The sequence below is a fragment of the Haliaeetus albicilla genome, chromosome 10, assembly GCF_947461875.1.
Source record: "Haliaeetus albicilla chromosome 10, bHalAlb1.1, whole genome shotgun sequence".
NCBI classification, from domain to species: domain Eukaryota; kingdom Metazoa; phylum Chordata; class Aves; order Accipitriformes; family Accipitridae; genus Haliaeetus; species Haliaeetus albicilla.
In genome coordinates, this window is record NC_091492.1 from 38,267,404 (window position 1) to 38,292,540 (window position 25,137).

Consider the following 25,137-nt stretch of genomic DNA (forward strand, 5'->3'; position numbering starts at 1 on the left):
AATTTTGTGATCTCGCATTCTAAAATCCATCCAAAAACATATACTCTGTGCCATTACAGTCCAGCTGTACCTAAAATGTGGAACAAACTCTTGTATACCAGAGCACTTCACTGTGTCTTTAACAGTTAAGTAATTCTCAGCAGGAAATAACCCCTCTTTTAGTGGGTTAAGTGGAGGATTTAATCCAGTTAATGAAGTTGTAGTGTCCATCCACATTTCTGAAAACTTGGATAAGATCATTTTGCAGAAACCCTCCTTTAAAACGAAGCTTCTCGCTAATTCCCACCACTTCAGTGAGATGGGGCTAGTGCTATCATGTAAAATGATCTGTGCATGCAGAATATGCTGCAGAGTGCAGCACCTGGAGACTGCAGCGTTCTGGGCTTATGATACTGTCAGATAGTAACTTGCTTGAACTTACTATATACAGGCTTTTACTGACTTAGGCTTTTCCTGTGAGAAACCTAGTATGGATTTCATTCTGTAATAGCTCTTGCTATTTGTCAGACCTTAGGGGAATTTTCCCTAATCTGGGAAACCAGGCAACTACAGATCTGGCATCAGAGATGACAAGCAATTGACGAGCATTGCTCTCCAGCTGGTTTAATGTCTTGTGTGCTAGGTGGAAACTGATCTCTCCACAAATGACTGCAAGGACAAGTGCTTGTCTTGGCATAAAATTCTGACCTGCATTCAGCTGCTAACTCTGTGCTAGTACTTGAGCTCCTTACGCTATCCTTTGTTCCCTTGCATCTTTAAGGGTTACGGGTTTCTCCTGGTACAAACACCAAGTGAAAGGGGAGGAAGAATGTCTAACAAAGTTGCTGTTAGAAGCAGAATTCTGGTGGAGGCTGCTGCTGTCTGCTCTGTTGGGCCAGATAAGCCAGCTCCCTAAACTGGGGAGGAATTAAGCTTAGGAGGCATGCGTTGCTGGGGTAAGTTCTGTTTCTTATTGGCTACATTATGTTGTGGTATTTTACAAGACTTCTATTTCCCTTCCCCCCTTTTTGGGGCTCTATAATTAAATGGTAGTGTAGCAGAAGAAAATGTTTCTAAGTCATTTTGCTCCCTAAGAAATAAGAATTATAGGCAGATGAAGCCTGTTCAAGTTTGTACAAATTACGGGAATCATACAGGAAAGACAGTAGTAACTATAAGGTCCAAAACTTAATTTTAATTTAATAGCTTCTTTTTTAGTAACTGCAGTGCTGAGAGCTGGCACTTACAGCATGACATGGATCCCTTAATAAGGCTGTGTAAAACAAGGAACAACTTTTCTTCCCTAGCAAAACCAGCAACAGTTACTCAGAAGCATAAAAGATTTCTTCTGTTTTTTGAACTCTAAAACTGACAAATCCTTTGTTGTCTGATGCCCACTTAGATGAGCATGGATAACTTTGTACTTGGGCACATATTATATACGCAGGCAAAGCTGACTGTTCAACTGCTGTGTAGTTAATGTTTATGCTTCAATGTGTGACATTTTAATTGGCAGGCTAGAACTTGGCCGCTGAGAAACTTAGTGTGATTAAACCAGCATGACAGCAGATGCAATTTGTACTGAAAAAAAATGAGGCTAGAAATCTTGCAAATCTTGGAACAAGTAGCACTGCATGTACCAGGATCCCATAACAAGCAGTTTAGACAGTGTGTGTACTACCTTGTGACAGGGCATATTTCTCATCTGTAGAACTTCTTTCAGTCTTTCTGGGTCCTTCCTGTTCTGCTGTAAATGGTTTGGCTTGTCACTTGGTTCTGAGCTGACTGTATTTCTTTTTTTGCTTTACAGAGTACCCCAGGACTACTTCAATTTCATTTGTTCCCACAAAGTAAAGTTGGGGCATCTTGAATTTGTGATAGAATATTATGGAACGTAAGGATGGAAAATGCTTAATGACACCAGAGTTCTTTGTGACACTGGTCTGTAATGAGGTTGTGGTTTGCCAAATGAATTAACACTTGCTGTAGCAACCTGCAGGTGCACCAGTTCAGCTTAATGGATCTGGAGTCTTTATTCTCCTACATCTCTTACTTCAGCAAGCATTCAGCCTTCAAAGAGTTTATTGCAAGTACAGCTTTCTTGTTTTTCAACACTATGTGTTTTCTGTGGGCATCTTTCCAAAGGTAATGACAGATCCTGACTCATGTTTTACTAATAAAATGCTGCAAAATTGTTAGCATAGGTCTGTGTTTTAGTCCAGATCTTTCAGCCTAGAGCCTTTGAGATCTTTCAGGAAGCTAGCAAAATCCATCTGTTTTCTTCCAAGCTAAAATAGACTATGAAGTTGCCAGCTTTTAAGTGTTAAAGATGGTATGAATTTGAAATACAGTTAGTGAAGGGCAAGTCTTGTCTTGCTTTTATGTGTCAGAATTTAAAAACTCTTGAGTCAAATTCTGAGTTTATTCAGTCATGCATTCTCCTGCATGGTTCAGTGACTCAGGGAGATATTTATTTTTTTTGTCTGCTGTGGTTTTAATCCAGACTTTAAAATGTCTTCATCTAAAAATCTATATTTCTCCTTTTCCCCATAGTGGTTATGAAAGGAAGGAATTACGAAGTTATCTGGTATGTTCTTTTCCATAGCGATGAGACCTCCAATATTATGCAAAGCACAAATTCCTAAAGTGTTGGTTATCCAGCTGGGAAGCTAGGAGTGGATTCAAGTGGGAAGGGGTGGTTAGTAAATCTTTTAATTTCTTTCCCTTGGGAAGACACGTTCTTGTTTTCAGATGGAGTGTGGGGAAATGGTCTCATCTAGGGTAAACTGCTAACAGGACTTGTCAGCTGGAGTAGTTTCTTTCAGTAATATATCATGCTGTGAGGGAAGCGTGACCGAGGTCTGGTAGCAGAATGATAACCTGTAAATACCGTACACAGTACATGGATTTCAGTCCTCTTCTGAGATGAGTCAGGCCCACTCAAATGTTAATATAACAGGGACTTCTGTTGGGCTCTTGAGAGGCTCAGTCTTGGTAATCTCAGGGAATAATCTTGAGTATCAACAGGAGCTCTTTTTGCACATGTGCTCAAGTGGGAATCATGCAAGTTGTTTTGGAATAGCATCATCTTCCTTATAGTCACAGTAGCTCCTGCTGCGCAAACTTGAAAGCCGGGGAAATGTTGACTCAAACCTGCAATATGATCACTTCTTAATGAAGCCCGTTATGTGCAGGATCTGTTACACATAAAGGAATCATTTGTTCTTGTCAGGGAACCCAAGAGGAAATGAGTTTTCCTATTTTACCATAAGACCCCAAGTGATGTGGATTAATAACGCGTGGAAAGGTTTGTAGTAGTTGATGAGTTGTAACAATTCAGATAATATAGCTCTTTAGTGAAATGAAGAGATTCTCTGTTTTAAGGGCATATAGTGGGAAGTTTGTGTGCCCTATATTGACCACTTATGGTCTCTGAAACAACGGTGTGCTGCTGGGTGCATCAAGCTGTGCCAATTTAAAAAAAAATAAAAATCATTTTGGGGAGCAGCAAGTGAGGGGTAGGTTGGAACTGATCAAGTGTGGTCACTGTTTTCATGCTTCCTAGGATCCAGAAAGCTCTGTCTGCAATTGGTGTTTGTGTTTAAAAAAAACCAAAAAAACATGGAAGTTGCTTTCTCTCTTTAATTCTGATTATTAGGGCCTGGAGGGGTGCCACAGGGTGTGCAGGCTGCAATAGCACCTGACTATGTATTTCACAATTTTCCTATCTTTCTATGGTAGCAGAAACAAGTACCAGCCACCAGCATGGGAAATGGGCTGAGACTGTCAGGGGCTTGTTTCCGTGAAAATTCCTGAAGTGAGAGCGGTAGGGTAGAGGACTTGATATCCTGTCCATAATAGTAGCTGCTGTTTTATGCTTTGACCACCCATTTCCTAGGAGATGCTCTTGATCATGTAAGTCTGGTCAAGTCTTTACTTTCACGTAAGTTGCTTATGGGATTTAAAATGCATCTTTTGCAGTCTCTGGTATTTCAGGGGTTGCTTATCTTCCTTAGATGCTCTTCTCCTTCAGGCTTCCTGCTGACAAGTGTTGTTAGGAGCTTCTTGGAGGTCAAGTTGAGATGGCTTGCAATCTGCATGTGATTAAATATGAATAATCCTTTCCCTGTTCAGCAAAGTAAGCACTGTTGTGAATCCCATTGAGGCTGATAAGAATTAAGCGTGTGGCATAGTATTTTCTTGGACAGGATGAGATTGTGCACAAGGCCTTTCTGACTTTATTTGGGAATCTGTAAGAGCCAGTGTTTGTTGTGAGGTTAATCATGGCCTCGCAGCAGTACGTATACACGTCTGCAAGCATACATGAATGTTACGGTAATTTTATGCAAAGGTAGTGAGGAGTTGCAGAGATTAATCAGAAATCCAAATGCATTTCCATTTGTTTGCCATCTTTGAAAGGATTTATCTTATTTTTGCCATTCTAGTACTGCTAACCTGAGTGCTAAGTAGCTGCTCTGCATCTGTGAGTGGGACTGTGAGACTTCATTCCTTCTGTGTACCCTTCACGTGTTGGTTTTTTTCCTCTTACTTCCTGTGCTGAAGGTGGGTGGCCTTAGACTTGACATGGGACCCCCTCAATGGACTTGCCTCTGTGACTGTCTTAAGTCTGTTCTGAAATCATATACAGTTCTGGCACCATCTGGGGAGGAGTTCTGCACTGCAAGTACACGTTGGTTTGCTTTTAGTCCTGGCAGAATAAAGGTGCTTCAGTTTCCCTAATGGTCTTTCTGCAGCTGGTTTAGCCATGAACCCACAGCTGTATCACTGTGCTGTAGCTGCGGCATTCCCTTTCAGATGAGGCTGGCAGCCGGAATCCAGCAGCCTGATTGCTGAGTCTTGTTAAACAAAAATGTCACAAAGCGCACACATAGCAAGTCTCGACAGGAATGTGCTCTACACATGGCTGGGGGAGATTTCTTACACAAAATGTTGCCTCTTTGGAATAGGGTGGCTGCTCCAGGTGTAAGGGAGTACACAGCTCCGGAGTCCAGCTCCAGCATTCCCTGCTTTCTGTGAAATCCTGGATGGAAATGAAAACAGCATTGGTTTCTCTCCCCAGCATTCCTGTTAAATACAGCTTTCAGACACAAGTTAATGAAGGGCTGTCTTCCTCTGTCTGCAGAAAAAGCAAAAGTAGTGGTGTGATTTGCACAGCCTAATTATTTAGGAGTAATAGATAGGTTTTGGGGGGGGGGGGGGGGGGGGAGGATTTCCTAACCATTATCTGAACCAAACCCAAAGCATCTGTGCACTCATGGACCCTCTTTTAATTTGAGAATGTTTTGGTTTCTCATCTGCTTACAACGGTTAGGCTACCCTCCCCATCAATGATTCAAGCAAAGCCCACGAGAGGAGCTAACCCACCCATTTGAGGCACACTCGGACCAGTAAAGACCGAACCTTACCCTCGCCGAACCGGTTGTGCAGATCTTACCGACCGAGCTTTTTACAGCTAATCCCGGCCCAAGCGTGTGCCGGGGGTGGGGGCTGCTTCCTTGCTGCTGTTCGGCGGGGCGAAGGCAGCGTTAGCCAAGCCCCTGTGCCCCACGCGTGGGTCTGGCAGAGGCTGCCATCTCCCCGCACGTTGCGTGGGTGTTTTCCGGGAGCAGCGGGGTAAGAAATCACCACGGCCGGGCACAACCCGGGTCACGCTGCCTCCTCTCGGCTGCTCTCTTCCGTCTTTATTTTTTTTTTTGGTCTTTTTTTTTTTCCTTCCCTCCCTCTCCCTCCCGGCGGAGGCCGAGCCCCGGGATCCCCGCCCCGCGGCGTGAGGATGTGACGCCGCCGGGGCCGCCCCTCCGCGGGCGCGGCCCTGAAATACGGAGCCGGTCGCCGCCGCCGCCGCCGCCGGGCAGCGCAGGGAGCCGCGGCCGCAGCGCGGCCATGCCCGCCCCCGCCGCGCCCCGCCGCCTGGCCGCCGCCGCCCCCGCCGGCAAAGCCAAGCTCACCCACCCCGGCAAGGCCATCCTGGCAGGTAAGCTCCCGCCGAGCTTCTCGTCCCGGGTGGGGTCGCCGCTGCCAGCGTGGGCATCCGTGTTTGGGCGGAGGTTTGCCGCCGCCCGCCCCGGGGGAAGAAGGCAGGGAGCTCCGCCGCGGGTGCTCCGCTGGGAATCGCCCGGCCCCGCTCGGGGGTCGCCGCGCTTTGGGGTTGGGGGGGGTCCTCCCGCCGGGCGAGCCCAGCAGCCCCAAAGCCAGCCCCGCAAAACGTCCCGGTAGCCCCGGGGTAAGGGCGGCCCGCGGCGGAACCGGGATTTTTTTCCTTCGCTCCGACAGATGCATCGTCAGCTCTGCGGGCTGCCGCTGCTCCTGGCGGGGGTCGCGGCGAGGTTGTTCCTGCAACCTGTGGCCTTGCCGGGAAGGTGTCGGTAAGGCAGGGTGGGCACGGGGCTTGCGGCCGTCGCGTTGTTCAGCAGGGCGGATTTTCACGGGAGCAGGAGGGTGTCGAACCGACGGAAGAGGCGGCAGCGGGGGATCTCCTCATGCTCCCTCTGAAGACGTTCAGGGAGAAAGCTGAAGCGGCAGCGCTCCGGTCGTTCCTGCTCCAGTCGCGTCTCGCACGCTGCTTTGATACGGCTCCTCTTACGCTTCTTGGTCCCTCCTTTGTGTCTCGGCATCAGTCCCTGTGGATCAGGGCAGGTTTTCCCGTCCAGTTCTGACCAGTTCCGTGGGATCTAAAGAGGCTCCAAGTGCAGCAGTAACTGCAGAGTTAACGCGCTTCCTCCTGCTTGTGGCTGGTTTGAGCTGAATGGAGTCCAAGACAGTCGCAGGCTTGTTAAACTCCTTTGTAGCCCTTCATTAGCTCCCCCGTTTCCCTTGCTGCTCACAGGACAATTCCCAGAGTGGAGATCAGTGTCTTCCCTCCGAAATGAGCCATTGCGGTCTCGACGTGATTGGCATGCTTAGAGCTTTTGTGTTTTCCAGCCAATTCCTCCTCCTACGATTGTGCCTTTGTTCATCTGTCCAACTCCCAGCTCCCTTCCAAGGGCAGAGCTCCAGCCTCCTGTAGCGGGGACCCAGGAGAAGCAAGGCTTTGCCCTCCCCGGCTGGGCGCAGGGAGCCAAGCCCTTACCGTTCCGGCTCTGCCCGCCACCACCGGCCCCTGCCTCGGCAGGCGGCCTCCCCTCGCGCGGCTCCGGAGAACTGCCGGGGACGGCCGCGCTGCGGGAAATGGATGCGAGCGCTGGAGCGTGCAAAGGGTGACGAGGCCTCCCAGTGTCACGTCGCCTGGAGGGGTCTGTGCTGTCACCTGGGCCGAAGGGTCCGGGCATGAGGAGGAAGCAGCTGCGGCCAAACGAGAGGGTGTCCTCTTGTTCAAATGAGACCTACGGTGAGGCCAGGCTCCTCTGGAGCTCTGTGCTCCTCAGGGGTCTCAAGACTTGTGCTGTGTTGTGTCCCCCCCCCGCAGTGGGTTGTTAGTTCAGGTCTTTTCTAATCCCCTTTGATTTAGAGGTCTTTTAAATGAGATTTAATCTACACTTAGGACAGGAAAGATGGGCTGTTTGCTCTCCATCCAGCCTTCGCAGTCTTTCTCAACTCACTGCCCGTGTGTGGCGTGTCAGATTGTCATTCCCTGGGCCAGTGCATCAGGAGACTTTCATAGCCCTTGTGTAGGTTCGTTACGGGGGATCATCAGCTGTAGATAGCTTATCGACATACTCTGAAAGAAGCCGCCGCAGACTTGCCCTGCTCTCCCCTGGCAGGAAAGTTGCCGTGGGTGTGCCTGGAAGCTGTTCTGGCGTAAAGGGAGGATCATGGTGCTTGTGGCCTCTGCCAGGTGTCAGGCTGGGCAACGCAGCACAAAGCTGCATATGCCCCTGCTTGGAGGAGCCCTTCTGGGTCCACATGAGCCTGCAGGGGTGGAAGAAGGACCCTATTGAGATGCTAGTCCTCTCCTCGCATGCACCAAATCAGAGTAATTGGTTAATGGGCAGAAATCCAGCCAAGCCTCTATGGTATCTAATTGTATTAGAGAACCACATAGATGGGAGAAGGCTGCTGTTAACTCCCTGCCTCCCGCTCTGCTCGGCCCTTCAGCCCCTTCTGGACATACGCAGTGTCGTTTGTGGCTGTCTCTCTTGACTTTAAGGGGTTTGCTGATTGCTCTCAGGGTTTCTCATCTGACATCTGTCTGCACAACGGGTGTGTGCTCCAAAACTCAATCTTCTGGAGAGCTGGAGGTGTTCAAGAGAGGCCATTCCTACTGCGCTGTGCTTCATCAGCCTTGTACTGGTGGAATTAAATAAGCAGCCATCATCCCACCCTGGGTGCATATCTGCTCCCAGACCCAGTGTGTAACTGAGATTCGCTGCCGGGGAGGCACAGCTCTCTCGCACTGCCCAGACCTGAGCAGGCTGGGGCCGGCTTTTTCCTTAAGAGACACAAGTGAAGCCCTGGCTGCCAAGAGCTCTTGTCATTCAGTTGTCGCAACAGACAAACGCAAAGTTAAAAATTAATTTGCTAATGGGCTCTCGTTTGTCCAAGCAGTTGTTGTGTGCCGAGGCAGCACTTCACCTTGCTGTGACCATACAGCCGCAGCCGATGCTGCGGCCGTGTGTGGCCTGAGCGCACGAAGGCAGCTTGGCCATCCTGGCCGGGTGGGTGGGTGTTGCTGCCAGGACTTGGTCTTGGGGCTGGTCCGTGCAGACTGGGCTTCCAGAGGGCAGAGCTGAGTGGCTGTGGCTCCCTGTCGCTGTTCAACCCCTACACCCCCTTTGCAAGGGTAAGAGCCCCCCAGGCTCTGAACTGATGGTATAAAGTTGGTTTGCGGGACCTGGCACTGGATCAGAAGTGACATGGCTGTAGGACACTAAGGTTTGGTATCACGTGGCTTAGCTTAAACTCAGTTAAAAGACTGGTAAACATGCAGGCTTTATGCTGAAACGGATATTATCCGTGTCTTTCTAACTCATCTGCTGGCTCAGTTACTTGTTGTAAAGCTGGCATAATTTTCTTGTGAACTCATGAGCTGGTTTGAGGGCCAGCGTGTGTCTCTTCTGCTGGGTAATAACCCGTTAGCAGGCAGACCCAGGAGTTCAGCTGTGTCTCCAGCTTCCTTAGCCAGCTTTCAGTTTCTGTGCACTTGTTTCCAAACAAACCCTTTAGCCAGCCGAACTCCTGTCCCTCCTACCAGCCTCCTGCAGGGCTGGGTGCTGCCAGTCCCCTGCACCGCTCCCAGCATGGGGCCATGCTGTGGTGGGCAAGTGGGGAGCTCAAAATAAAGGCCACAAGTGCTGAGGCAGGAGTGCTGGCTGCAGAGCTGGCAGAGGCGGTCACCCCCGTCTTTCCCCAGATGGCTCCTTGCTGGATTTTCGGGCACCGCAGTGCCCTTAGGTCAGGTTGAGCCAGCCCGCGGTGGACTATTTAGAGCCCAGCACAAATGGTCCTTGCCATTTTGCAGGCAGGCAAACCCCCGCACCCCTGTCCACCTCTTGAAAACTTTGCTCCTGGTTAGCAGGGGCCCTTTGATGAAAGGCTTTGCCCGCCCTGCCCAGACTTAAGTACAGTCTTACTCTGTTTTTAGCCAGCTTTGAAGCCTGGGGCCTGCTCCCTCCCACGGAGAAGCTCCCAGCTGCCTTGCTCTTTGCATGGTACCTCGGCTCGCCCGGGGGCTGGTGCACAGTTGCTATTCCTGCCTACACCTAATCCTGCCTGGTCAGAGAGGCAGGACGCCTGGATGCTGTCCTACATGGTGCTTGATTTGGAAAGAGCTCGCAATGGTCGTGGCTGCTGCTCTGGTGTTTGCTACAAAAATTGAGTACGGCTGGGAAATAGCAGTGACGCGCACCAAGGTCCCAGGAGGAGCATGGGCAGAGGGGAAAGGGACTCTGCAGGGAGAAAGAGAAGGGCCTGCAGGGTAGGGCATGAAGCACACATTTAGCAAGGAGTGCAGGATCACATGAGAAACAAAGCAGTAATTAGAGCTTCAGTTTCCTCTTCTTTGTTAATCTCTTGATACGATCTTTCTTAGGAAATGCTGTACCTACGGAGGAGAGGAGTCAGGGACTGGTGCGAAAGCTGAGACTTGCTTCTTGCAGAGTAGGACTCCTTTCCCAAAAGTCCTGAGTCCACGTGGGCTTCCAGGGCCATTGCCCTCCTGGGAGGGAGGTTGTGCTGCTGGGAATGGCTGTGGTCTGGCATGCTCCCTGGCTTTTAGATGGATGCCTGGTGCTCGCAGCAGGGTAGGGGATATTCCCGCCTCAATGCCGAGCTGGGGGAGCCAGGTGGTGGGCTGAACATGGCCATGGGGGAGGATTGGTGAGCATGGAGGGAACCAGCCTTGCCAGGTCTGGTGGCCCTTGGTGTGTCACGCCTGGCTGTGGTTTCCCCTGGGGTTGCCTCCTCTGGCTGTCATCTGTTTGGGGAGTGGGGCAAAAGGAGCACGCTGGCCTTGAGTGTGTCCTTGCCTGTCTGTGAGCCCTCGTGGACTGGAGCTGCTGTGGAAATATAGAGCAGCCCCAAGGCTTCTGGTGCGGGGAGGCTGTCAGCCCCAGGACTGGGAAACCACATCGGGGTGACCAGCTTCTTCAGTCTGAATGAGTTCTGTGTGAGCTGGGGTTAACCCTGGGCTTTGAAATGTGAGTTTCTGAGATTTTCGCATGCCTGATGCTCTGCTTGACATTCTGCAGGCAACCATTTTCTCTGGGTTGACGTAAATGATCGGAAGGAGCCATCCGTCTTCCCAGAGGCGATGAGCACCGTGAGCTGACAGCTCAGGGATGTTGCAGTGTCTCTCATCTCTTGATGGCCTTGTGCGGTGCATGCCAATGCAGCCTCCCTGCTCCTGCATGGGCGGTGGTGACCCTGTGCTTGTGCCCTGAGGTCTCAGGTCACCTCCTGACAGCAGGGGTTGATTTTTTTGCCATCTCTTCTCCCTCCCTGTGCTCCAGAGCCTGGTACAGCAGTCATTCCCCTGTGCTGGTGGCAGGGGGACCAGAGCTTGTCCCCGGGGAAGCCTCAGTCCCAGCAATGGCTCCTTCATCTAGCTACGGGGCTGTGCTAGGGGAGGCATCCAGCAGCCCTGGGCTCCCTGTTGCCTGTCTTCAGAAAGAGTTTTGGACACTTAAAAAGTAGGTGTCTGAAGCAGCGTGGTGGGTTGGCCAGAAGCCAGCTCACGGTGGTGGAGCCGAGGCCTTGGGGTGCGCAGGGCAGCGGGGCGAAGGTGGATTGAGCTGGGATGGGGGACTTGGCAGTCGCCAAAGGTGGGGTCAGCGCCGAAGGCAGACGATGCTGTGACTGCAAGCAAAGGGAAATGGCTTCTGCCACCCTACTCACAGCCAAGAAGTTTAAAATATAATAATGATTTATTGCAGTATTGGCCCATTGAGAAGTAAATGCAAAGAGGCGATGAATGAGCAGGTTGTGAAAGGGTGGCCTGTTGAAACAGGTTGGTTCCAGTAAGATTAGGGACAAATTACTCCATCCCATCCACAGCATTATCTGCAGCGCTGTTTGCACGGAGCTGTTTACCTACCCGATGGCACAGGGTACAGAGAGGTGCATTTCATATTTGTCGTTCTGTGTATCACTGGTGGGGGGATCAGACTTTTGCCAGCCTGGCCGTAGGGCACTCCCCTGACGAAAGTGGCCACGTGTGTATTTACCGATGGACATGCTGAACCCCCATGTCCCCCGTTGGCCTTGCCCCTATCAGATAGGAGATTGTCCAAGGATCTCTAGCCCTAGCGCAGGGGGATGGACACCCTCTGAGAAGGGCTGGCCTGTCATAAGTCACGTTTTTTCCCTTCTAACCAAAACGCAGGTAATCTTCTGGCAGTCTGGCTTGGTGGAAGCAGCCCTCCCCGATCTCAGCACCATAGAAGACCTTTCCCCATCGAGCAGCCCCCATGGTGGTTTTCCCCAAGGATGGGGCTGCAGATGGGTGATGGAGGGCTGTGCGCGGCAGGAGAAGGTGCCCAGGCGAGGACCTGCCAAAAGCCAGCTCTCCGGCGAGGCGCCTGCCTGCTCCTGAGCCAGGCTCTGCCCCTGAGCCCATTTCACAAGATGGCCCGTGGTGGGACGGTGTGGGGAGGGTGGAGCCCGTTAAACCCGTTTCACCACTGCAGGCATGGTAGGATTTCTCCACGGCTGCCTTTAGCTGGGTTATATTAATGGGATGGCTCAAGAGCAGCACGGATGGCTGCCGAGAGGGGGTCAATCCTTCAGCGGCAGAGAGGTCTGTGCTGCTGATGGGGCAGCACCTGGGCTGCAGAGAACTGTCATGAGCTGGCAGTAGGTGTTTCTGCCTCCCTGATTTGTAGCACCCTGCTGGTCTTTGATTCTTCTAAATTTTTTCTTTTTTTATTTCCCCAGCTCTGAAAGCTGTCTCAGCTAACGGGGAAGGGCACCAAGTCCCCTTGTGAGGGTAGGAACCGTAAGCACAGCATCCAGGAGGCAGGCAGGATTGCCTGCTGTGCCCACAGCATTGTGGTCTGGGTAATGAGTCTCAGCTCCTCAGCTCACCCCTTACACCTGCACCTTCTGCAAGTGGGTCCCGTGTCCTCCGAACAGGAGGGAACATGGGGTCAGCTTTTGCTGGTGCTCTGGAGAGGAGCTGGAAGCCTGTTTGTGCCTTTCCACTGCCCTGAGCCTCACAGCTGGCAGAAGGGGGCAAGCTTCAGGCATGAGTCCTGTAAGAGCTCTGCTGCTTTGCTTCCAGGCCCTTAGGAATAATTTCCTCTGGCCTGAAAGGATCCTGCCAAATCTGAAGTTAAAAGGAGCTTTTTGTATGGAAATCGGGTGCTTGCGTTATCTGCATGTGAAATTACCCTTAAAATGGAGAGGCTGAAATGGCTCTCCAGGTGCTCACTTCTCATCAGAGCTGCACAGAGACCTGCTGCTCAGTCCGCAGGAGCAGGATGCTTTTGCAGGCGCAGTCGCTCGCAGGAGTGGCAGAGGGCCAGTGCCACCTCCTGCCCCTCTGTGGCTCCCAAACAGGGCAGTGGGTGCTCGCTGGGGCGCTTGCCTCTGGGTGGGGGTTTGCAGGGGGTGGCAGTGCCCGCCCCAGCTGCGCAGCCTTGGTTTGTGTCAGTCCCTGCGGCTCTGCTCGTTTTCTCCATTGCGGCTGTATCCTCTGGCCCTTGGCACCCACCCTGTCCTGGGTGCTAGAGCTGGGGTCCCCGGGACGGGCTGGTCAAGGGGTGGGTAGTGGCATCCCCAGAAGCTGCTCACTAATGGGGTTTGAGGTCATTAGCTGAACCTGCGTGCACCAATGCCATCACGCGCTGCTTCACGTCACAGGGGGCAGCACCCTCCTGCTGTCCCCAAAAACCCTCTTCTTCTTGCCAACTCTCCCCAGCCGTGTCCAAGGGCTGCGGCCACGTCCCCGAATAACTCTGCTGGCCCCTCCACAAAGGAGAACTAAACTTTTTCTGGGAAAACCATGCCAAGTGGCTGACAAACAGATATTTTTCCCTTCTCTCCCTTCCCTGCTGGGCCTGTGGGATCAGGACTGCTGGCAGCTGGGGTGCTTGCAGGCTTGCTGCTGGTGGGGAGCCATTCCTGCAGGATCCCCCCAGCTGGAGGCACCTTCCCCGGATCCGGACAGAGCGACCTTCCCTGAAGGACGTCCTCTCTCCTCTGGCTCCACTGTATCTAGCTAATAACTGAGAGCCTCGGCTCAGCATCTGGGCTGCCCCACTTGCTCTTTCACCTCCTGAGCGCTCGCTGCTGGCTGTTCCTGCTGACTCTGCGGTGTTGCAAAAGCTGAAGCTGCCGGTTAAAGTCCGGGTAAACAGGTTGCAAAGCCCTGGGCAGCCCTGGCGAGGGAGGGGGGTTGGAAGAAGCTGCTGCTCGTGGGCAATGGAGTGATTTATTTGCACAGAATAAGGCTTCTGCTGGAATAAAACGGCACGGGGAGAGGACGCTCGACAGCAGAGTGGGACCTCTGATGGATCTCGATTCCAGAGAGGGAAGGGGCTGCAGGGCGGGTGGTTTGTGCCGCCCCATCTCTCTGCAGGCAGAGGAAAACAGATTAAAATTGCCCCAAGTCACGGAGCGTGTCTGGAGTCCCTGCTCCGTGCAACTTCCCATGGGATTTGTGGCCAGAGTAATACCGGGGGGCAGGGAGGGGACCTGGCAGTGCAGGCAGCAGACATCCCTGAGCAGAAGATTCTCCTCTGGGTGCGTTTCCCTGAACAGACCTGTTCGCCTGCCCTGTAATACACCTGTGCGCTGCTGCCTAAGGGGTGTTGGAGCGTGTCCTGGCAGCCTTTGGGCAGGGTCTCCGGCGAGTGGTGATGGAGGCAGTCAGGGTGCCAGTGTCCAGCCGTGCCCCTGCCAGGGTGACGTGTATGTGCCGCAGTGTGCCAGGGAGGCAGCCGCTTTCGGTGGCTCTGGGATGGGGATGCTTTTTGCATCCAACTCCCCAGTTTGCTGTGGGGAGCCAGTGCGGACGCCCCATTCCTCCTTCCTTGGCTTGGGCAGCCTCAGTGACCCAGTGGCTGCCCACGCTGTCCCTTTGCCGGTACGCTTCACAGGCTGCTGTGGATGTGGCTTTGCCCGTGGGATGCCGGGCAGAGCCCCTCAGCCTCCCCTGCGTGGACAAATGCCCTTAATCCTGGTGGCTGCTGAGGTTGCAGGAGGTGCAGCATCCCACCCTGTGCCGTTTCGCATGGCTGCTGTGAGCCGGGATGCTGGTTGCCCCTGGACTGGTGCTTGTCCCGGGTGTTTCCCTGCTGACTGGCTCTCAGAGGTGCTGGGGCAGCAGCTGGTGCTCAGGGACCGAGAGGGAACAAATATTTACAGCTCTTAAAATGTCCAGCACTTCACATCTGCAGTGTAGGAGGGAGGGAAGTGGCCTTGGCAGCACTTGGGGCATTCGTGTGGCTGCAGTGGCAGCGAGGCTGGTGGCATAGTGGTGTGTAGCAGCATGGAAAGGTGCCAGCCAGTGCTCAGCTTTTCAGGGACCATTGCACCCAGCTGGAGGACGCTGCTCCTCATTGCGCTGCTCACCGGAGACCTGCCAGCTGCTCCCACAGGAGCCGTTTGGCTTTGCAGGAGAAATTACAGCGCTCGGCCAGCCCCCGTGCCGCGGGACCGGCAGCGTCCGCCATCTCTGATGGACGCTCCAAGGACGGGAGAGGGTTGAGGGGGCAGCGGGAGAGCTCTGGGGACCCTGGGGACGGTGGCTGTCCTCCCGTGGTGCCCCGGGGGAGAGCCGGCAACTGGCCACAGTGGCGCGAACCGGCCTCGCTGCGGCTGCCGCAGCTTCTTCCCACGCCGCCAAAGCCCAGGGTGCCGCGGAGGCGTAAAGGCCGGCGGCGTCGCCCATCGCCGCCTCCCGGGAGGTGCCTGCTTGGTCCCGGGCTGAGCAGCTCCGGCCTCTCCTGGGAACTCAGGGAAACAAGGGGCCTTTGTCCGCTGCGGTGGAGCCGGGCTGGCCTCGAGCCCTGTACCCGGCACCCCACGGGGCCGGGATGCTGCCAGGCTGGGCCGGCAGGTCCTGCCCTGGGTATGGGGGACCGGCGCGCGGTGTCACGGTGTCCCCATCCCCGCCATGCCTATGGGAGGAGGGGGATAACTCTTTGGGCACGGGGCTGGGCTTTCCCGTCGTCCCGGCTGTGCTGAGCACTGGTATGGCTTCTTGGCTACCTTGGGGAGGATGAGCGCAGCCCGCTGCTTCTTGTGCCTAGGGAAAAAAAAAAAACAAACCAGGATAAGGCTGTTTTAAGGTGGGTGCTGCCCAGCTGCTGGAGGGAGTGCAGCAAGGCTGCTTTCCTTTCCCTCTAGAAGGACGCAGCTGAGGGAAGGCAGCGGTGCCCCAGGGGATGCCAGCCTGCCCGCCGGGACCTCCCCACGCTGGGTGAGCAGTTTCACCGGTGGCACTCTGCGGGAGGGAGCTGGAGGCAGCACCAGAGAGATGAAGGGTCTCTCTTGTAAATTTGGAGGCTATACAGAAATAAGACTGTAGGAGAAACTCCCCTGGTCCGAGGAGCTGGGGCTGCCTGCTGTCGTCACAGGGAACAGCCATGGCCCAGCTCCCCGTCCCATGGGCCGCGGTGTCCCCTATCAGCGTCCCCTCGCAGGGTACTTCGGAGGGTGCTGATAAGCAGAGCTGTGCTCTGCCGTGCAGCGCTTGGCCGCAGAGCGGGATAACCCACCGCTGCACCCAGCCCCTGCGCCAGCCCTTCCCCTGATGGCAGCGTGTTCCCTCTGGGCCGTGACGAGGCTGCGGTGGCTGTGGCAAGAGCCGCGGTGCTGCTGAGTCACACGGAGGACGTGGCGGGGCCGGAGTGGCAGGCGGAGGCGGTATGGGAGACTGGGAGCTGGCAGCCGACCTGTCCCCGTGCTGTGCCGTGTCCCGCCGGCTGGGATCCAATTTGCCCTCCCTGGGCAAGGAGCTGGGAGACCCTCGGGGGCCGCTCTCGTGGGTGCTGAGCCCCAGTGGCAGCATTGCATGGCTCCCCACCATTGCACAGTGCATAGCTTTGCCCCAGAGTCGGCTCTTGCCGTGGCCTGGGCTGCAGCAGGGTTTGCCCCTGCAAGGCGTGGGGGAACCTGGCTTGGCCCCACATTTTCTCCTTGCACCGGCACAAAGAGCTCCCGCTGCTCAGCAGGACCAGGCTGCGCTTGGTGCAGGGAAATGAGCTGCGCGGTTGTTAGCCGGCCGGCCGGGGGTGAGCCCAGCTCCTGGGGACCTCCAGCCCAGCTGGGGTCGGCTCCGCTGCCCCGAGGCACCTCGTGGCAGGGCCGGCTGTAGGGGCTTCAAGCGAGCCAAAGGGAGCCCAAAAACCGAGAGTTGGCATCACTTGCTGCCAGGGTGCCGGCGCGTCCCCGGGCCACGGCAGGAAAGTCTTCAGCCGGTGTAATCAGCACCCAGCAGCCGCCGCCGCGTGAGCATGGGTTGGCCAGACGGGCTTGATGATAATTGCGCTTCTGCGCTGGCACAGCTGGGTCTGCAAATGGGCTCCTGCTGGCGCTGGGCGAGTAGTGCTGGGCTTGTGCAGCGCTGCTGGGCTCTGTCAGGTTTATAAATAAATGCAGGGTGTGGGGCTCCGGAGGGGGACAGGTGCCGTTGAGGGGGAAACAACGCTGAAGCAGTAGCCGTGGGTGCGGTGTTTTGCCCGGTTTTCTGACCCCTTTGGCCGATCGCCTCGCCGACTCTTGCCGTGGCCAGGCGGTGATGCCTGTGCCGGGTGCCAGGTTGGCGCAGGGCCCCGCTGCCATGTGAAGTCCCCAGGGGTTTGGCGAGGCCAGGGACACCGCGTCCCAGCCCAGACCTGGCTGCCAGAGGTCCCGGGCTCAGCCGTCGTGGAGCCGGCAGCAGCTGCGCAGCGCTGGACGGGCAGAGAGCTGCTCCCGGCCCCAGCGTCCCCTCCTCTCCCTCCCAGGTGGCCTGGCCGGAGGGATCGAGATCTGCATCACATTCCCCACCGAGTACGTGAAGACGCAGCTGCAGCTGGACGAGAAGGCAAACCCTCCCCGCTACAAGGGCATCGGTGAGCGTGCGCCCGGTGCCCTGCCCCAAGCCGCCGGCCGGATTCGGAGGCTCTGATGGAGGCTGGTTGGAGCTGGGGGGGATGAGCGGGGTTTGGCGGGGTGGCACGGTGGTCCTCGGCGTGGCGGATGACGGCGGTGGCCTCTCTGTTCTGCCGTAGGGGACTGCGTGAAGCAGACTGTCCGTGACCATGGCGTCCGGGGGTTGTACCGGGGGCTCAGCTCGCTGGTGTACGGCTCCATCCCCAAGGCTGCCGTCAGGTAGGTGTCCCCCATGGTGTGGGGTGAGTTGGAGGGGGGACCCTGGGCAGCAACAAAACGAGGGGGTGGGTTTGCCCTTGGGGTCCCCAGCGGCACTTTGCCGAAGCCGGGCGCTTTCCCGGACAGGGACGGTCCTCTCGCAGGGTGCGTGGCTGCTCCTGGAGACAGACCCAGAGCAGGGGGGTGCAGCCCCCCCGGCCGGGCACCCGGGGGATGGCACGGTGGCTCCTTCGCAGGTTCGGGATGTTCGAGTTCCTCAGCAACCAGATGAGAGACGAGAAGGGGCGGCTGGACAGCACGCGGGGCCTCGTCTGCGGGCTGGGCGCCGGCGTGGCTGAGGCCGTGGTGGTGGTCTGCCCCATGGAGACCATAAAGGTGGGTGGGAGGCAGCCACCAGCGTCCCCCCGCCCCGGCACCCCTCCCCAGGCCGGGTCGGGAGGGGGCGAGAGCCAGGGATGCCCGGCTTTTGGAGCCCTGAGGGCTGCGTGGGTTTGCTTGGGCTGGTTTTGTAGGGGAGGAGCTGATGTTGGAAAGCCCCGTGGAGAGGTCAGGTCCGGCAGTTGTGGCCCTTTCCCCGCTCCAGGGAGGAGCCCCCCCACCCACGAGCCATCCTGTTGCCTATTTTAGTACCGTAAAACCCACGTGGTCTCTCGCAGAGGCAGTTTCCCAGGTTTTCCTCTGCAAAATGCACGGCTCGCCATGGGCAAAGGCTTCCTCTGTGGTCTCACCTGGCGTTGTCTGGCCACGTGGGTCAGCTCCGATCTCGGGACCGTCCCTGGAGCAAGGCGAGAGGTGGCCGGCAGCCCTCTGGGGCCATTGCATCTCTCCTTGCCTCAGCCAGGACGAGCACATCGTCTCCCCACAGGTGAAGTTTATCCATGACCAGTGCTCCCCCAAGCCCAAATACCGCGGCTTCTTCCACGGCGTCCGGGAGATCGTTCGGGAACAAGGTGAGTCCCGGGGAAGTGCCACCCTGATCCCCTGGGTAGTCCCATGCTGCGGGGACGGGGCGGGAGATGGGGGACAGGTACCGGCTGGGACCGGCAGCCTGGGGAGGTTTTTCTCTGCCTGGGTGAGGCTGGTGCTCCTCTCCAACACCCTCTCTTGCTGCAGGACTGAAAGGGACCTACCAGGGCTTAACCGCAACTGTTCTGAAGCAAGGATCAAACCAGGCCATCCGCTTCTTCGTCATGACCTCCCTCAAGAACTGGTACAAAGGTACGGTGCCCCCGTCCCCCCAGGCCACCCTGGCTACGTCGCTGGCTCCCCCAGCCCATCCCTGGGAGCTGGGCTTGGCCTTTCCATCAGCACACCCTCCACTTCTCGTGGCTCGGCCTCTTGTGATGGAGAAAGATGAAAGCCAGGGCATGTGGGCCCCAGCGCATGGGCCTGAAGGGTCCTGGTGCTGGAGCATCAGCTTGACCCCCACCCTGAGCCCCTCAGTGCTGCGTGGGCTCTGCGGGGCTGGTGCTGCCGGATGGTCACCTCCAAACACCCTGGTCCCCAGCTCAGCACGGCACAAGCCCTGACCACGAGCAGCCAGACCTGGGACCTTCCTTGCGGGGTCCCTCAGGGATGCCGTGCTTCATCCCCACACCACCACTCTGCCCTCAACCTCTCCTCCTTCCCAGGGGACGATCCCAACAAGGTCATCAACCCCTTCGTCACGGGAGTGTTTGGAGCCCTCGCCGGAGCTGCGAGCGTCTTCGGCAACACCCCCTTGGACGTGGTGAAGACGAGGATGCAGGTATGGCAGCGGGACGTGGCGTGGGACCGCTCTGCCTGCGGCAGGCTGGGCTCACCCGCTGTTTGGGAGCCGTTTTGTGCAGCCCCCGGGGCAGGCGCCCAATGTTGGCGAGGTTTGGGAGACGCCTGGGGACGCTGACCCCTCGCAGCCGGGCTGTGGGGGTGCTGGGAAGCGTTTGCACGGAGGTGGGGATGCTCGTTGCTGGGTTTGGTGGCCCGCAGCAGCGAAGGGGGATCGGTTCCTCCTGGTGCACCCCCAGCTCTCTGCCTCCCCCATGAAATCCCCCCAGATGCCCCCCTGGCTCCGGCCTCTGACCCTGCTTTTCCCATCCCGCAGGGGCTGGAAGCACACAAGTACAAGAGCACCTGGGACTGCGCCTACCAGATCATGAAATACGAAGGGCCCCTGGCGTAAGCCCTGCGGCGGGGGTGGGCGAGGGGCGGCAGCGGGGTCAGCCCCAGTGGGGGGGACACGGGGGGTGGCCCGGGGTGGGGAGAACGGGTGAGGAGGGGGCTGCGAGGGCGCCCAGCCCCACAGACCCCCTCTATCCCCGGCAGGTTTTACAAGGGCACAGTGCCTCGCCTGGGCCGCGTCTGCCTTGACGTGGCCATCGTCTTTGTCATCTACGATGAGGTGGTCAAGTTCCTCAACAAGGTGTGGAAAACGGACTGAGGGGGGCCGGGCCGGGGCGGCCCCCCGCCACCCTCGCCCCGCGGGGCTGCAGCTGGAGAGCCACGACCAAGCCCGCGGCTGCCGGCCGGCGCTGCCCGGGGCCGATCCTGCCCCACGCGCGCACCCTCCCCCCAAACCCAGCCACCTTTATGTTTAGGAACAGGCTCTGGAGCAGGTTAAATTATTAGTTGTGTGCTAAAAGGAGCGGGGAGAGAGCAGCATCCCAGCATCCAGAACCCCAGCATTCCAGTTACGCCCCCCCCAATCCCCTGGTGACACGTTCCCCCTGGTCCCGCATCGCCTGCCAGGGCTGGTTATCCAGGGTGAGGTGTCCTCTGGGACAGTGGACCTGTGCCCCTAGGGTCCCCGGCAGCCAGGAGCTGCCGGCTGCCTGGGGGGGGCAGCTCTTTTGGGGGTGCTGAGAGTCTCTCGGAGCCATGTGGGTACGATGGCCGAGCTGTGCACCAGGCATCGCAGCTGGCAGAGGCTCTTGGGGCTGACACTGCGGGCTGGGAGCGATGGACCGGGTCTCACAGCGGCTCTGGGGGGGGGGGCCCACCAGCCCCGCACCCCCTGGGACGGGAGGGCAGTGACCCACTGGCACAGCCCCAGGCTCTCTCCTCTCTTCTCCCTGCCAGCACCGAGACCCCTTCGGGTGCAGCATCCCAGCCCCCGGGTCCCACTCAGCCCTGGGTTGCTGCCCCAAATTGCACATACAGCCAGGCCTTTGATTCTCCTCGCCGCAGGGCCGGGATTGGGGCGAGCCGGGTGCCCCCATCACTTGCCGTTTACAGTCGAGATGCGTGTGCGAGCCGGGGTGAATAGGCGCAGCCCCGTGCTGCAGACTTGGCTCCTCAGCCGGGGTGCAAACCCCTTCTTCTGCCACATTCCCCCCCATCTGCCCTCCCGCCACCTCTCCATGGCCCCATAGGTAATCCCGTAGCTTTCAGAGCTTCACGCTGACCCACTAACACCCGTGGCCGTGGGGCCGGAGTCCTGCCCTGCCCTGTGCCGGGCTTGGCCCTGCCAGATTTGTGCCAAACTTCTCCCAAAGGAGCCGAGGGGGGCGTGGGAGCCAGGGCTCGACCCGTCCCTCCTTCCTCCTGTCCCCAGTGATGAACGCAGCCTTAACACAGGAGGGCGAAGGAGGAGAAGGAAAGCCTGGGCACGGTTTACCTGCGGCTTTCTGCTCTGAAGCCAGTGAGGGTTGGGTTGGCTTTTTCTTTTTTTTTTTTTTTTTTTTTTATTATTCTGTTTTACATTTGCAATTTGAATAAAATCAGTCTGGCTTTAGCAGCTGCGTTGGCGTCCGGGCTGTGCTGAGCGGGCAGCGAGCGGCTCCAGCGATGCGGGCGGGTCGGGGAATGGGGTTGCCCATCACGTCGAGCTGGCGCTCCCAGGGGAACATCGGCTTCAACCCAGCGGTGCCCGTTCACAGATGCTCCCAGGCAGCTCTGGGGTTGCACCGTCCCATGCACGGCGTTTTATTAAGCATCCTGGTTAATTTCATGAAGTCCTCACCCCAGCCACAGAGCGAAGAGCCAGGATGGCGAGGGGCGGTGGAGCAGAAGGGAACAGGCTTTGTCCCCCCGCCCAGCCCAGGGGCGGTGCGGCCGGGGCTCCCAACGCCGCCTCGCTCCTCGCCCAGCATTTGCTGGCTTGGGGGAAAGCCATCCTTTGGGGAGAAAGCCGTCTCTTGCGGGCTTGTAGGGTCCCGGTGCCATGCGGGGCCTGCTGCTCTGGGGGGGCTGGCTGCTGGCTGCCGGCTACCTGGTGGGTGCCACGGGCAGCTGCCGGCACCGGTGCTGCCCGGGCAGGAATAACGCCTGCTGGGTCGCAGGCGCCCGCCGGGCTCGCTGTTACTGCGACTCGTACTGCGAGAGGACGGGCGACTGCTGCGAGGACTACCGTGCCACGTGCCGCCATGCCGGTGAGTGGCGGGAGGGGATGGCACTGGCCGAACCGTGTGCCGGTGGAGTCCCGGGGCTGAGGACGCCAGCCTGGGCCGCTGCTTTTGGTGGCAGGTGTTTGCTATTATCTGTTAGCCCCGTGCTTTGAGCAGCAATGGGATGTGTCTGGGGGCACCAGCTGGGCTGGATTTGGAGCAATATCCCGATTTTCCGCTTTTTTCCACGCCGAGTGTCTGGCTGCTCCCAGTGCAATAAGAGAGCCTGCAGGGGTGGCCTCTGGTCGGCAGCTGATGGTAGCGCTGTTGTTTCAAGCCTCGGCGTTGTCAGTGTGAGACGTGAGCAGGATGAGCCCCGGCATCGCCTCCGCTGCTGTTGCAGGCGGAGCCTTGGGGACACGGGAACCGGGGGGTGACAAAACAGGGAGTCTGGGCTTGGGGGGGGGGGTGTGTATGCAGAGCCAGCCCGCCCTGGGGACCCTAAACCCAGGCAGGCGCCGACCGCGGCCCCCCGGACAATTGCAGCAGTCAGCCCTCCCTAATCTCTGGGGAGATTAGCGGGGTCCCAGCTCAGCGCGATGCAGAGCGGCGGCCAGCGGCACGGGTATAAAGGCCTGCGGAAGCGGTGCACGATGCCGCTGCCACGGCCCGGGATCGGGGGAGAGGGGCTGCCGGGGTCACCCCGGCCCTTCCTCCCCGCTCCCATGTGCTGCATCTTCCCCGCTCTCCTCCTTCCATCTTTCACGCCCTTGAAGCTCTCTCTTTTTCCCCCTTCTCCCCTGGCCCGCCAGCAGCGGTGGGCTGCGCGGTGGGACCCTGGGGGCCGTGGAGCGGGTGCAGCTCCCCGTGCGGGGTCGGCAGCAAGGCCCGCAGCCGCCAGGTCACCGTTCCGCCCCGGCACGGAGGGGAGCCGTGTCCCGACCTCAAGCAGCGCCGCGGCTGCCTGGGGGAGCACCCGACCTGCGGGACGGCCGAAGGTAACGCGGGTCCCGCCAGGGATGCCCACCTCCCTCGTGCGTCACCGTCCCCTGGTGCTGCCGCCGTCCCCGCTGCCTGTCCTGGGGTGTCTTTAACCATCTATGTGTCCCCCCCCTCGGCTGCTCTTCTCCCAGAGGTGGCCAAGATATTACCCGACTCCTTCAGCCGGGACTTCAGGGATGCCTGGCGAAGAGCTGGGCTGCTGCTGCCGGAGGAGCTGTCCGGGTAGGTACGGGGCTGGGGCCCCTCTGCACCCCCCCCAAAACTGCCACCCCTCTGCACAACCCCCTGCAGCCATGGCCCCTTTCCAACCCCCAAATCCAAGGCCTCTTTGCACCCCCCCAGCCATTACCCTTCTATGGCCCCTCTGCACCCTTTCCTAGACCCACGGCCCATTTGCACCCCCCTAGAGCCAATACCCTTTTCCCCCACCCCAGCCCCGTGGCCCCTTTGCACCCCCCTACAAAACTATGGACCCTTTGCACCCCCCTCTTAGAGCTGTGACCCCTTTGCACCCCTCCAGAGCCACTACCCTTCCACCTTTCCCCCCGCCGAAGCCATATCCCCTTTGCACCCCCCTAAAGCCATGGCCCCTCTGCAACCCCCCCCCCAGAGCCATTACCCTTCTCACCCCCGCAACCATGGCCCCTTTGCACCCCCCCATCCATCGAGAAGACACCCCAACCTCTTCCCTACCCTCCAACCACCATTTTCCTCCTTTCCCCCCTATATTCTTCCCTTTTCCCCCCATTTTCTTCCCTTCCCCCTCCCATTTTCTGCCCTTTCCCCCCCATTTTCCTCCTTTTCCCCCCCACTTTCCCATTTTTCCCCCTTTTCCCCCCCGTCCCCAGCTACTGCGGCTACTTCCGCCTGACGCAGGTAGGCCCCCCCTGCCGCGGGCAGGCCTGGAGCCGCCAGCTACACCGGGACAAGCGGGTGTGCGTCGAGTGCCGGGGGCACGTGTCCCACCGCCATCCCCATTGCACTGGACATGGGCTGCAAGGAGCCAGGTAGGGGGTAACCGGGGGGACACACATCCCTTCGGAGGCGGAATGTGTCCCCCCTGCCGTGGAGGAGCATCTCTCCTTACCCCGAAGGCATCTTCCTTTTATATTCTTCATTATAAATATATTTACGTATAAAACGAATATTATATTATAACACACCACGATATTATAATATGCCATAATAATATAAGGTAAATCAATAATATGTACTATAAATCAATAATATATAATATAAAAATAAATACATTTAAATAGAATAGAATAGAACATTTCAGTTGGAAGGGACCCACAACGATCATCTGGTCCACCTGCCAGTATGTATTATTACCTATATAAGTAACTATATATAATTTTTTAAATTGTATTTAATTATCAATGCACACCCCAGCTCTCACCAGCTTTCCCTTCCAGGACATTTTGGGTGGCCGCCTCCATGGTGGGGTGCCAGGGCTCGTGGGTGCAGGAGGGGCTGCAGGAGGGTTGTGTCTGCTCCCCACCGGCTCTCATCTTCGTGTAGCATCCCCCTGGGAAGGTGAGCTGAGCCTCCCCATACCGCTGCTCCTTGCTGGGGAGGCAGGGAATGAAATAAAAACATGGTGCCTTTTATAATTTCACCCTTCTGCAGGCTTGCTGCTCACCCTTGGAGCTGACTTCCTGCATTTTCCATTAAGTATTTTGTTGAAGAATGGGAAGAAAGCACTGCTTATAAAGATTAAAAATAAGGGAATTGCGAAAGTATTGTGATTAATGGTGAAAGACCATCACGCCGAGGTTAAATTCGGGTGAGAAGGTGATGTGATGGTGACATGAGAAGACAACGTGATGATGTCACACTGAGCAGTGACATCACGCCATGCAACGAGCTGCCATTGGCAAGCAATGTGAGGATGGAGACAGCATCCTTCCTTCACGCTGGCCCAACTGCAGTGAACTGTCGGGCGAGCTGTGAAGGGCGGCTTGGCTGCGTGCTGTGGTTTGCAGAGAGAAATTAAATGTAGGCACCCCAAGTCTGCACGTGGGTGATGATGCTGGTGGGTGTCCAGGTCCAGCCGCGGGGCTTAGCAGTCCCCACTGGAGGGAGCGGGGCCGGACTGGGTGATGCTGGGCTGTGCTGGTGCCCTTCCCCACTCCTC

At 57.1% G+C, this 25,137-nt stretch overlaps 2 protein-coding genes and 1 long non-coding RNA gene across 4 annotated transcripts; 2 read left to right on the forward strand and 1 right to left on the reverse strand.

Moving 5' to 3' along the window:
* Nucleotides 1-907: 907 nt before the first annotated feature.
* SLC25A1 (solute carrier family 25 member 1) lies at nt 908-21,406 on the forward strand. 2 transcript variants are annotated; one of them, XM_069795088.1, is made up of 9 exons: nt 908-935; nt 17,328-17,435; nt 17,595-17,694; nt 17,931-18,069; nt 18,560-18,644; nt 18,808-18,912; nt 19,326-19,441; nt 19,778-19,851; nt 19,999-21,406. In XM_069795088.1, exons 1-9 carry the CDS (start codon nt 923-925, stop codon nt 20,111-20,113), a joined length of 855 nt encoding a protein of 284 aa, XP_069651189.1. In that variant the 5' UTR covers nt 908-922; the 3' UTR covers nt 20,114-21,406. The 2 variants fall into 2 exon arrangements, with proteins under 2 accessions (XP_069651189.1, XP_069651188.1); XM_069795087.1 differs by lacking the exon at nt 908-935 and adding an exon at nt 5,822-5,974.
* LOC138687477 (uncharacterized) lies at nt 3,593-5,700 on the reverse strand. The gene is made up of 2 exons (XR_011326668.1): nt 5,439-5,700; nt 3,593-5,116 (listed from the first exon to the last, which is right to left on the reverse strand). It is a non-coding gene; the product is annotated as an uncharacterized lncRNA (long non-coding RNA).
* Nucleotides 21,407-21,538: 132 nt separating the features above from the next.
* On the forward strand, nt 21,539-24,781 carry LOC138687476 (somatomedin-B and thrombospondin type-1 domain-containing protein-like). Its single transcript, XM_069795089.1, has 4 exons — nt 21,539-22,043; nt 22,814-23,224; nt 23,836-24,007; nt 24,416-24,781. Exons 1-4 carry the CDS (start codon nt 21,836-21,838, stop codon nt 24,519-24,521), a joined length of 897 nt encoding a protein of 298 aa, XP_069651190.1. The 5' UTR covers nt 21,539-21,835; the 3' UTR covers nt 24,522-24,781.
* The last annotated feature ends 356 nt before the right edge of the window (nt 24,782-25,137 follow it).